This window comes from Xenopus tropicalis, chromosome 7 (genome assembly GCF_000004195.4).
Source record: "Xenopus tropicalis strain Nigerian chromosome 7, UCB_Xtro_10.0, whole genome shotgun sequence".
Lineage (NCBI taxonomy): Eukaryota > Metazoa > Chordata > Amphibia > Anura > Pipidae > Xenopus > Xenopus tropicalis.
In genome coordinates, this window is record NC_030683.2 from 131515755 (window position 1) to 131528659 (window position 12905).

The 12905-nt window shown below is 50.4% G+C and overlaps 1 protein-coding gene across 1 annotated transcript; it reads left to right on the forward strand.

The window, feature by feature from the left end:
• The first annotated feature begins 2563 nt into the window (after positions 1-2563).
• On the forward strand, positions 2564-9087 carry hspb7 (heat shock protein family B (small) member 7). The gene is made up of 3 exons (NM_001127417.1): positions 2564-2821; positions 5349-5473; positions 6627-9087. Exons 1-3 carry the CDS (start codon positions 2641-2643, stop codon positions 6807-6809), a joined length of 489 nt encoding a protein of 162 aa, NP_001120889.1. The 5' UTR covers positions 2564-2640; the 3' UTR covers positions 6810-9087.
• The last annotated feature ends 3818 nt before the right edge of the window (positions 9088-12905 follow it).

A 12905-nucleotide genomic window follows, 5' to 3' on the forward strand; every position in this document is an offset into this window, starting at 1 on the left:
TCTATATATTCCTGCACTGCCGGTTGCGACTCCTGAAACAATGTAGCAGAAGTCAGCTGACTAACAGACTGAGGCAGGAATCTATTTATACGGCTGCTTTTGCCCCCCCCCCCCCCCCCGGGGTTCTGGGCAGAGGACAGTGGGGGTCAGTCAGACAGTGACTCAGCCCCCCGGGAGTCATTACTAAGCGGCTGGAACATGAAGTGCTGACAATTCCATTGCTCTGACCCGCTGCCCTATTCCTGGCTTGGTTCTGATCCGTCTGGGGGGGGGGGGGCCGTGTGTGTAACCCTCTAATTCTGTGCGACTGATTCACTCACTCACTCAGCGGGGAAATTAGTGAGTGTGCACTTACGGCACTGCTGCAAACGCCTGCCACTCTCAAGGGCAATGTGCCCCCTATGGAATTCCTCCTGCCCCCGGGCACATACTGTGCCAGTCCGGCCGCTCTTACAGGGATGCCATTATATTATATAACATTGAATTGTTATTGGGGCAAATATTTCCCCTTCAGCTTTAATTACATATGTACTAAAGGGTGCAGGGAGTTGTAGTTCAACAATCTAATAAATGAATAAATTGTGGGTTTTAGCCACATGTGGGGGTCACTATAGGATTTTATAGGGCATTCCCTCGCCTAAGGGAGTGGGGGCTATTCAGGTTCCTTCCTGCCCCAAAGAGCTTACACTCTACAAGGAGTAACATATAAAGCAATCAGTAACCGATACAAGAGGGGAAGGGAGCCCTGCCCAAAAGAGCTTACACTCTACAAGGAGTAACATATAAAGCAATCAGTAACCGATACAAGAGGGGAAGAGAGTCCTGCCCAAAGAGCTTACACTCTACAAGGAGTAACATATAAAGCAATCAGTAACCGATACAAGAGGGGAAGGGAGCCCTGCCCCAAAGAGCTTACACTCTACAAGGAGTAACATATAAAGCAATCAGTAACCGATACAGGAGGGGAAGGGAGCCCTGCCCAAAAGAGCTTACAATCTACAAGGAGTAACATATAAAGCAATCAATAACCGATACAAGAGGGGAAGAGAGCCCTGCCCCAAAGAGCTTACACTCTACAAGGAGTAACATATAAAGCAATCAGTAACCGATACAGGAGGGGAAGAGAGCCCTGCCCAAAAGAGCTTACACTCTACAAGGAGTAACATATAAAGCAATCAGTAACCGATACAGGAGGGGAAGAGAGCCCTGCCCCAAAGAGCTTACACTCTACAAATGCCCTGGACCCCCTGTCGGGGTTGTGCCCTTTGACTTACTTGCTCGGGAGGGGGGGCAATAAAGTAAATACCTTGGCCCCCTATTATGTGTTTGGCCCACCCACTGCCTACAGACTTACTCTGTGATTGGCTGCTAGCAGGGTTCAGTAACAGCCAATCCTAGAATGCGATTCTGCTCAGATCACCCCCAAACCTGGGAGCAGGACCCTCTCTGTATCCTGTGTCCCCCTAACATTCACTATTTATACCCCCAATACAGGGACATTATTTGCAATCTGCAGCTCTTCTATTGTTACTGAACTACAACTCCCAGCATCCCCTGACAGACTGTGGGCAGCAGGCTGTGCAGGTACTGACACACTCCAGAGAGTAGAAGGATCTGTGGGACACAGGGGGGTCCCTATAAAACTGCAGGGCCCCCCCTTTTACCCCAGTATTTGGCCGGCGGCCGGGGACTGAGCTCTGGACACACATCATGCGGATTTACTACTGGGATACAGAACCATAATAGGGAACAATGAAAGTGCAGAAGGGGAGGGGCCAAAGAAAGAATCCAATCAGAAGATAACGGGACCCTCACTTAACCCTTCCGCTGCTAGTGCAGACATTTCTTGGCACCAGATGCAGCCTGGGGGGGGGGGTCCTATATACAACATTAGGGCTCATTTACTACAATGGGTGTTACCCACAATGCAACATTTCTTCCTAGACTTGAACCCCCCACAACTAGCTTAGAATTTGGGGGGAAAAATTCCCCATAGCAACCAGCTGCCAACAAGCTCTGACTGGTCACCTGTTGCTGAATTCTGATTGGTTGCCGTTAGGTAACAGTGAGAGTAAAATGTACATTGACCCAGACTGGATTTATTCGTTTAAAGGGCAAGTTAAATTCACTGGGTTACAATGTATTAGGCACCGCCTCCCCCAATACAATGACACTTTTGCCCCTAGCAACTCTCCTGTTACACCAGCCGGGGTATTTCCCCCTGCCCCAGGGGCAACATGATATTAATGTTATTGTGCAATTGCCCTGGCCGGCAGGGGATGCTGGGAGTTGTAGTTGTACTATACCGCCCCCAGTCCAACCCATTTGTAATCTCCCTGCCTAGGAAAGCCCCTGGGGGGGGGGGGTCCGGCCCGGGGGCCGCCAGGCTATTCCAGCTATGAGCCCCCCCCCCCCCCCCCGGCTGATCCCACACAGTCGCCTCTCTGCGCTGAAACTTTCCGCAGCTGCCGGGGAGATGCTGCAGCCTCTAAATATAGCCCCGGGGGGGGGCAGGTCGGGGTATAAAGCGGGGATGGAGCGGAGTCAGACACAGACCCGACCCCTCAGCTCTCCTCTTCCCCCTGGGGGTCTCCTGCTCTTCCCTCCGTGGGTTCCCCAAACTGCCAACGTTGCACCTCAATGAATCTGAAATCTTCCTCTGCCTTCCGAGCGGAGCACAGCTTCCAGCAGTCTTCATCCTCCTCCTCCTCCTCCTCCTCCCAGCAGCCCCGGGAGCCATTCATGGACAAGTCCCTGGGAATCTTCAGCGATGACTTTGGCAAGTTCCGGAGGCCCCACGGCGACCCGCTGGGCTACCCAGGCAAGTTGGACTTACAACCCAGTACAACCCAGTATAACCCAGTACAACCCAGTATAACCCGGTACTGGGGATCCTCAGGGCAGAGCAGGATCACTTACCCTTTGCTGGAGATGCCCAAGAGCTTGGGCACAGGTCATAGGTTGGTCGGTGGCCACCAATAACTAGCCAATCCGCTGGCTCCATATTGGAACACTAACAGTATCTGCCCTAAGGGGGTAGTTGCTATGGTTTCTCCCCAGAGCACCATGTATGCCCCCTAGTGGGGAGGTAAGGTACCCGCCTAGGGCACAACTAATTTGTGTGGGGCAGTAAATTCTTATTGCAGTTTTATTGTCTGGATCCAATGAAGCGTCAGCTCTTTGCCCCCCCTTTCCCTTCATTGTCTGTATCTGCCCCTAACTCTGCGCATAGGGGGTAAAAGGGAGTTATTGCCCTGGGGAGGTGCCACTCTTGCCTGGGGTATCAGTATCTGTGGGGCATTAAATATAACCGAGCCAGTCTGATACTTTAAAGGGTAACTGATCCTGCTGTGTCTTGGGAGACCATCCGTTTATAGGTAGAATGGCTGCCATAAAGCAAGACACAACTGCTGTTTATTTATTTTGCTGGAAGTAGAAATAGTCAGGGGCAGGAAGCAGAATCATGTGATGACATTAGGTTGTACCTTTTCCCCTAACACTGGGGGGGGGCATCAGGGCTGTACCATGTTGACCCAGAGGGGTGGTATGAATGCCAGGCCCTTTATTGACATTGATTGCAAGCTTTTAGGGTGACTCTGTGCCCAAGTAGCCCCTAAATTCCTGCCCAAGCCCCCCAGTATTCTGTGTAACTCAGTACATTCCCTGCAGTACAGCAGGAGTACCAGCAGGGGGGGGGGCAGCAGTGCAGTTAATATATACCTATATACACACAGGTAAGTACTCCCAGTACCTTGGAGATACCCCCCCATGGACATAGATCTAAATGGAGTGCCTAGCACATAGTAAATTACCCCCACACATAAGCTCCTTACATACAGTGAGAGATGTATTACCCCCCCCCCCCCCAGCCAATCTGCCCCAAAGAAACTGCCCCCCTGCCCTTTCAGCTGATACTCAGCGCTCGGATCCAAACAGAATCCACTGACCTCTAATGTCTGTTCTGTGGCTCTGGAGGTCACACTGCTGGCGCCACCTTGAGGATTCTGCTGTAATTACAACTCCCACCTGTTCCTGTATAAACCGTAAGGGCAGCAGGAGGTGCCATACTGACCCTCTGCACCCACATTGTACTTGGGGCTGGGTAACAACTCCCAACACCCTCACTGTGCCGGGGGCTGGGTAACAACTCCCAACACCCTCACTGTGCCGGGGGCTGGGTAACAACTCCCAACACCCTCACTGTGCCGGGGGCTGGGTAACAACTCCCAACACCCTCACTGTGCCGGGGGCTGGGTAACAACTCCCAACACCCTCACTGTGCCGGGGGCTGGGTAACAACTCCCAACACCCTCACTGTGCCGGGGGCTGGTGGGTTATTTTCATTGACAGAGCAGTGCATGCTGGGGCTTTAGTGTGGGTGCTGGGGGGGGGTCTTGGTGCAGTTCAACGTTGGCACCGGTTAAAGGGCAAATAAAACAATGACAATATTATACACGGTAAGGCAGAACTACATGGACAAGCCGTGTTCCTCCGCACACGTTAGTGCCCCCCCCAGGCAGATGAGCTCAGTTATATAAATAGGAGAGGGTGTCCGTTTAAGCAGGAACAGCCTGTGATGCCCGGGATTAACAGGGAATTCTGAGCCAGAAGTGACGGCACAATGCGACTCAGTACAAACAGCAGAGCCGCACAGGGAGCAGTGGTGGCAGATGAAGTTAGCCAGTCACATTGCAGTGTTCCAATGGTAGCTGTTCCTGTATTTGATTGGCTGGGAGTCTGCTCCAATCATGTACCTGATCATCTTTATCATCTTCTTTCAATGGAAGGGGGAGTATTCTGCGGCCCCCCGGCTAATGTTACAGGGGGGAGTTTGCCTTCAGGTCAACTTTTAGAGTATTATACTGACCTATTCTTAGCAGCTTTTCAATTGGTCTTCATTTTTTATTCTATATAGTTTGTGAATTATTTCCCTTCTTCTTTGGTCTCTTTGCAGCTTTCAAATGGGGGTCACTGACCCCGGCAGCCAAACCCTATTGCTCTGTGAGGCTCCAGTTTTATTGTTATTGTTACTTTTTATTCCTTATCTTTCTATTCAGCCCCTCCCCTATTCATATTCCTTTTCCTCTTTGAAATCACAGCCTGGTTGCTAGGTTAAATTGGACCCTAGCAACCAGATAGCTGCGGAACAAACAGCAAAATAATTCAAAAACCGCGAGTTTGGCCGCCTAAAGCTGGGGGAGTGGGGGAGTGGGGGAGAAAAGAAAGCTTGGTTGGGGCAGAGCCAACAAAACCACTGATAGAAAGCTGGGTGTGGGGGGGGGGCAGTGAGATTATAGGGGTCTCTGTATTGGGAGAATCTTAGTAAATCTTCATTCCTTCCCCCCCAGGAGCCGCCGACAATGTGAAAACTGTGGGAAACACCTTCCAGTTTGCTGTCGATGTGAGAGATTTCTCCCCAGAGGACATTATTGTCACCTCCTCCAACAACCAAATCGAGGTCCATGCCGAGAAGGTCAGTGACTGGGGAGTCGGAATCAACAGTCTTAAAGGGGAACTTCACCCAAAACCACTACTGTCTGTCCCTTTCCCTTCCCTGCACTGCTGGTTCTGACTCCTGATACAACTCCCCAATATCCATTCATTCCTCATTCTCACTGGGTTTATAGTTATGTGTAACTGTCACTGTGTCTGTCCCTTTCCCTTCCCTGCACTGCTGGTTCTGACTCCTGATACAACTCCCCAATATCCATTCATTCCTCATTCTCACTGGGTTTATAGTTATGTGTAACTGTCACTGTGTCTGTCCCTTTCCCTTCCCTGCACTGCTGGTTCTGACTCCTGATACAACTCCCCAATATCCATTCATTCCTCATTCTCACTGGGTTTATAGTTATGTGTAACTGTCACTGTGTCTGTCCCTTTCCCTTCCCTGCACTGCTGGTTCTGACTCCTGATACAACTCCCCAATATCCATTCATCCCTCATTCTCACTGGGTTTATAGTTATGTGTAACTGTCACTGTGTCTGTCCCTTTCCCTTCCCTGCACTGCTGGTTCTGACTCCTGATACAACTCCCCAATATCCATTCATCCCTCATTCTCACTGGGTTTATAGTTATGTGTAACTGTCACTGTGTCTGTCCCTTTCCCCTCTCTGCACTGCTGGTTCTGACTCCTGATACAACTCCCCAATACCCATTCATTCCTCATTCTCACTGGGTTTATAGTTATGTGTAACTGTCACTGTGTCTGTCCCTTTCCCTTCCCTGCACTGCTGGTTCTGACTCCTGATACAACTCCCCAATACCCATTCATCCCTCATTCTCACTGGGTTTATAGTTATGTGTAACTGTCACTGTGTCTGTCCCTTTCCCTTCCCTGCACTGCTGGTTCTGACTCCTGATACAACTCCCTAATACCCATTCATCCCTCATTCTCACTGGGTTTATAGTTATGTGTAACTGTCACTGTGTCTGTCCCTTTCCCTTCCCTGCACTGCTGGTTCTGACTCCTGATACAACTCCCCAATACCCATTCATCCCTCATTCTCACTGGGTTTATAGTTATGTGTAACTGTCACTGTGTCTGTCCCTTTCCCTTCCCTGCACTGCTGGTTCTGACTCCTGATACAACTCCCCAATATCCATTAACCCCTTGTGTTCCCAGTTAGGGGCCGATGGGACGATCATGAACACATTCACACACAAATGCCAGGTGCCAGAGGATGTGGATCCCACCACGGTGACGTCGGTTCTGGGGGAGGACGGGCAGCTGACAGTTAAGGCCCAGAGGAACCCAAAGCACTCGGAGCACCTACAACAGACCTTCAGGACTGAGATTAAAATCTAAATAAAGGGGGGTGAGCAGGAATGGGGGGGCAGGAAGGTGGGGGTGAAATGGATTGAAGGAAGAACCTGCCCTATGCCCCCCCCCCGCACTATAAACTCTTTAACTGCTTCACTCCCAAATGATATTGTTCCCGGGGGGCTGTGAATCCATCGAGCGCTCGCAGCCCCCCCATTGGAGTAGAAGAGAGAGGCGTGGCACACCATTGTAGCTCTGATTGGTTTGTGTGTGTGTGTGGGTTGGACACCAGTTTGTCACAAAGCATCAGTGCCCCCCCCCCCCCCCGAGAGAGAGACCCCCCCGGGCACTGCCAGAGGCTCACATGGGTTAAAGGAACAGTAAAGCCTTTAATAGATATTAATAAAAAAATAATTTTGCCATTTTTAATTTATTTCTTCCCATTCTGCTTCTCTACTTCATTTTCCCCATTGCCTCCTAACTGCCCTATTGGCTATTAGTTGCCCCCCTCCTACTTCTCAGGGTCACACTGGCCCTGTATAGGAACAAAGAGTATATAGGGAGAAAGAGAGATAAAGGGGGGGGGATGAAATAGAGTAAACAGGAGAGCTGGAAGGGTTCAGCCCACAAGCAGGAAGTAGAGCAGATAGGAGAGTCGGATGGGGAAGAACAGCTGGAAGGGTTCAGCCCACAAGCAGGAAGTAGAGCAGATAGGAGAGTCGGATGGGGAAGAACAGCTGGAAGGGTTCAGCCCACAAGCAGGAAGTAGAGCAGATAGGAGAGTTGGATGGGGAAGAACAGCAGGAAGGGTTCAGCCCACAAGCAGGAAATAGAGCAGATATGAGAGTCGGATATGGGAAGAACAGCTGGAAGGGTTCAGCCCACAAGCAGGAAGTAGAGCAGATAGGAGAGTTGGATGGGGAAGAACAGCAGGAAGGGTTCAGCCCACAAGCAGGAAATAGAGCAGATAGGAGAGTTGGATGGGGAAGAACAGCAGGAAGGGTTCAGCCCACAAGCAGGAAATAGAGCAGATATGAGAGTCGGATATGGGAAGAACAGCTGGAAGGGTTCAGCCCACAAGCAGGAAGTAGAGCAGATAGGAGAGTTGGATGTGGGAAGAACAGCAGGAAGGGTTCAGCCCACAAGCAGGAAATAGAGCAGATAGGAGAGTCGGATGTGGGAAGAACAGCAGGAAGGGTTCAGCCCACAAGCAGGAAATAGAGCAGATAGGAGAGTCAGATGTGGGAAGAACAGCAGGAAGGGTTCAGCCCACAAGCAGGAAATAGAGCAGATAGGAGAGTTGTGATGTGGGAAGAGCAGCAGGAAGGGTTCAGCCCACAAGCAGGAAATAGAGCAGATAGGAGAGTTGGATGTGGGAAGAACAGCAGGAAGGGTTCAGCCCACAAGCAGGAAATAAAGCAGATAGGAGAGTTGGATGTGGGAAGAACAGCAGGAAGGGTTCAGCCCACAAGCAGGAAATAGAGCAGATAGGAGAGTTGTGATGTGGGAAGAGCAGCAGGAAGGGTTCAGCCCACAAGCAGGAAATAGAGCAGATAGGAGAGTCGGATGGGGAAGAACAGCAGGAAGGGTTCAGCCCACAAGCAGGAAATAGAGCAGATAGGAGAGTTGTGATGTGGGAAGAGCAGCAGGAAGGGTTCAGCCCACAAGCAGGAAATAGAGCAGATAGGAGAGTCGGATGGGGAAGAACAGCAGGAAGGGTTCAGCCCACAAGCAGGAAGTAGAGCAGATAGGAGAGTTGGATGTGGGAAGAACAGCAGGAAGGGTTCAGCCCACAAGCAGGAAGTAGAGCAGATAGGAGAGTTGGATGTGGGAAGAACAGCAGGAAGGGTTCAGCCCACAAGCAGGAAATAGAGCAGATAGGAGAGTCGGATGTGGGAAGAGCAGCAGGAAGGGTTCAGCCCACAAGCAGGAAATAGAGCAGATAGGAGAGTCGGATGTGGGAAGAACAGCAGGAAGGGTTCAGCCCACAAGCAGGAAACAGAAGGGCTATGGATAATGGTAAGTACCACAGGCTGCTTTTGCCTTTGTTTCATTTATTCTCCAAGCCTGAGACTCAGAGTTGGGTTTACTGTTCCTTTAACCCCCCATGTAGAACGCAAACTGCGTATTCCTGCGCCATTTCGGGGAAGGGGTTAATTACGGTTACTCCCACTGTGCCGTTTCTACCGGAATTAAATCGCCATAAAAGAACAAATCGCCATTTCCTTCAGCGCTTGATTGTTGTACACAAAATATATATTTGTTATTCATTATTTTTTCAACCATAAAAACTGAATAAAGAATTTTATATTCCAAAAAAAAACCTGAATTTTTCCAGTTTCCGACGAGGGCCTGAAAAAATATTGTATCATTGGCTGTCTGTTGCCTAGCAACATCCAGGCACGCCCCATGGTAACAACAGGTTAACTGGCATAAGCCTCAATGGCCAATGAACTGCCAGGTTGGCCAGAAGGGCCCAGTTATATGGACCTGTGAATGGCCAGTTTAATGGAGGGAATGATCAACACCACCCGGTGGCCGGTACTAGTAGTGCAGCAGATTTGCTTACTGGGCTTTTAACCCTTCAGCCCTGGGGACCTGACCCAGAACATCAGAACTGAGACAGTTATAGAATTTGCCCCAACCCCTGGGCCCTTCATGTGTCCCATAAAAACACAAAGTGGTTGTTTTTATTTTTAATGTTAAAAAGGGAAAAGGGGTTAAACAGCTGAATCCTATTGGACCCCCCTTTCCAGCCACAGGCTGTTGGTCCAAGATGGTGGTTCTGAAACTGCAATGAAATGATCAGAATTCCCCCCAGTTGCTCTGTACGTACAGCAGCCACTGGGCTAGTGAGCAAAAGGGGCGGGGTTTCTGGTTACGTCGCCCTCTATAGGATTCAAGATGTCCGCCCTGTAGTACAGGAGCCAGGGTTACTCCCAGTAGTTGCCATAGAGGCAACTTCAGCCAATGGGGGGGGAGAGATTTTATTAGTAGAATGAGCTGAGATCTGGACCAGACTGTAATCCATCCCTATGGTTCTTTGACCCCCCCCATAACACGAGGAGCTTTGAAGGCCTCAAGAACTTTACTCTTCCCTTCAAACCTGACATAAGTTTTCATCCTTTAGTCTTTAGTACAATCCACACTGACCTTCAAGGTTCCTCCTACACGGAGAATAGGGAGCCGACTACCCTCCTCCTGATAAACACAAGGGAGGATGGTCTCTGGGTTGATGTTAGAATAAGTGGCCACCATGATTGTCTTGGGACAACTCTATCCTGAAGAAAAGGTTCTTTGTTGAAACTTGGAGATCTTGGTCTTCACAAACCTCTTTGTAGGATGTAAGGGGCTTGTCTAAAAGGGCAGAGAGTGCCGATGTCTGTACCTTAATGGTGTTGACTGCCTGTCTCTTATCAAACCACCCCCTCTAGGAACCCGAGGATGTCACCCATAACTTCATCCTTGGTGCACCAGGATCTATAGATTCTCTAGACTCTGGAACAAACCATATTAGTAGAACCTAGACTGTATCATAATGGTGATGACTTCAGGAGAGAGATCTTGGGATTCTAGGTTCCAGGCTGTTAACTGTAGTCTGGGGAGATCCTGGCAAACAATAGGACCCTGGGGCATGGTCTGGAACTTGAGTAAGGGTCTAGAATTCCTGGCCGTATTCTTCAGTAGGGAGAACCAAACTCTCTTACCTGCTCCTCCCTGATCTTCTGGGAATCATGGAAAATGGGGGGGAAACCTAGACTTGGGGAAAGTCCCACCAGAATGACTTTGCAAGTCCAGCTGATCCCATGTGTTGAGGGAACAGAAGGTCTATGAGTCTAGATGCCTTCAAACCTACACATGGAACCCCCCAGTGCCTCGTAATACATAGGAACATATGTGTCCATGAATCTTCTATATTTCTCCGCTCAGTATTGGGGCTCAGGTTCCCCCCACTTGCCGATTGTGGCTACTTTGGTACAAGTGTCTGACGTAATGTTCAGATGTTGAAGACCTCATCTCTTAGAAGGTTGAAGACACTGAACTCATCAGGCTCCTTGTACCTTAGCGGTCAACTGGTTCAGGGTGCCCCCAGCCTGACTGAGAGGTGTCTGTTTTTAGATCCGACCATTTCCCCCGTTGGAAGGACCACCCCTGAGGAAGGTTGTGTTCCTGAAGCCACAACGTTGTTGCTGATGAAGAGAGCCATTGATCCCAACTGAGAAGAACCTCTGCCTGATAAGGTCTCATTTGGAAGACCTTCATCAGAGGGTGGACAATTCCTTGACCTTGAGAACTTTCTCTGGAAAAACCATGTTGGATGAATTGATCTCGGAACCCCAACTGATCTGGAACAGACTAATGATGATTTCTTCAAGATTATTATCAAACTCTACACAGTCCAAGAAGGAGGCAATTACATGAATTTCAGCCTCCCTCCTGCACTGGGGGGCCCCAGGCCTGGCTGGCCGTACCCCCACTAGGCTTCATCTTGCAGAAAGTTCTATAATGGCTGCTACTTCACTGAGATTTAATTCATTTCTATCATAACTGAACACTCCAGCCACTGGTTGGCGCTGTCTCTCAGCCATCAGAGCAAGCAATATGGCAGCTCCGATCCATATAAACAAGGGGTTCTCCCATCTCTCCTGCAGGGCATCACAAAGTGCCCCCTAAATGTCAGACGGCAGAGAACACCCTTTGTAGACACAGAGTGGCAGCCCCCCGGGAGGGAAGGGGTTAAGCAGGGCCGACCAGAAGGCACTTGTCACATCCATGTCACCGCTCATGAGGCGATAAGCTGGCGCCGGGGGGAATAACCTTCCCGGGGAGTCAGAACCAGTCCTTATTAGGAATTCTCTGCCCAATAAATGCCCAGGAGGCTCTCGGGATGCCAGTGCCTGGGCGTAACAGTTATTTTAGGGGGCACTGCCCTCGTGCCCGGTGTGTGCCCAACAGTTTGGAACTGGGTTCATTTAACCCCCAACTCCCCCCGTTGCTGTTTTACTCACTTTTTCTCCAGCTCAATATTTAACCCCTTTATGTCATTCCAGCGAACACGCTGCTTCTCTGAGACTTTAACCCATAATGTACTCAATGGACTGTTTCCCCTAGTGTTTACCAATTACACACTGCTGCCCCCTAGGGGCACATTAGCACTTAGCTCCAGGAGCAGGAAGTACAGAGAATCAGAGCTCTGTACCTGGGTAAGTACTGGGGGGAGATTGGATTCACTTACCCAGGGGGGGGTTCCTGCCTGACCATGGGAAAGAGAGCAGCCCAGGAGCAGGAAGTACAGAGAATCAGAGCTCTGTACCTGGGTAAGTACTGGGGGGAGATTGGATTCACTTACCCAGGGGAGGTTCCTGCCTGACCATGGGAAAGAGAGCAGCCCAGGAGCAGGAAGTACAGAGAATCAGAGCTCTGTACCTGGGTAAGTACTGGGGGGAGATTGGATTCACTTACCCAGGGGGAGGTTCCTGTCTGACCATGGGAAAGAGAGCAGCCCAGGAGCAGGAAGTACAGAGAATCAGAGCTCTGTACCTGGGTAAGTACTGGGGGGGGAGATTGGATTCACTTACCCAGGGGGGGATCCTGTCTGACCATGGGAAAGAGAGCAGCCCAGGAGCAGGAAGTACAGAGAATCAGAGCTCTGTACCTGGGTAAGTACTGGGGGGAGATTGGATTCACTTACCCAGGGGAGGTTCCTGCCTGACCATGGGAAAGAGAGCAGCCCAGGAGCAGGAAGTACAGAGAATCAGAGCTCTGTACCTGGGTAAGTACTGGGGGGGGAGATTGGATTCACTTACCCAGGGGGGGTTCCTGCCTGACCATGGGAAAGAGAGCAGCCCAGGAGCAGGAAGTACAGAGAATCAGAGCTCTGTACCTGGGTAAGTACTGGGGGGAGATTGGATTCACTTACCCAGGGGGGGTTCCTGCCTGACCATGGGAAAGAGAGCAGCCCAGGAGCAGGAAGTACAGAGAATCAGAGCTCTGTACCTGGGTAAGTACTGGGGGGGGAGATTGGATTCACTTACCCAGGGGGGGATCCTGTCTGACCATGGGAAAGAGAGCAGCCCAGGAGCAGGAAGTACAGAGAATCAGAGCTCTGTACCTGGGTAAGGGACAGACAGACACAGGACG

Bases quoted from the DNA above. Each gene is read 5' to 3' on its own strand.
- hspb7 (NM_001127417.1), top strand. From the start codon at position 2,641: ATGAATCTGAAATCTTCCTCTGCCTTCCGAGCGGAGCACAGCTTCCAG. The intron at 2,822-5,348 runs GCAAGTTGGACT...CTTCCCCCCCAG, and splicing joins CGACCCGCTGGGCTACCCAG to GAGCCGCCGACAATGTGAAA. The intron at 5,474-6,626 runs GTCAGTGACTGG...TTGTGTTCCCAG, and splicing joins TCGAGGTCCATGCCGAGAAG to TTAGGGGCCGATGGGACGAT.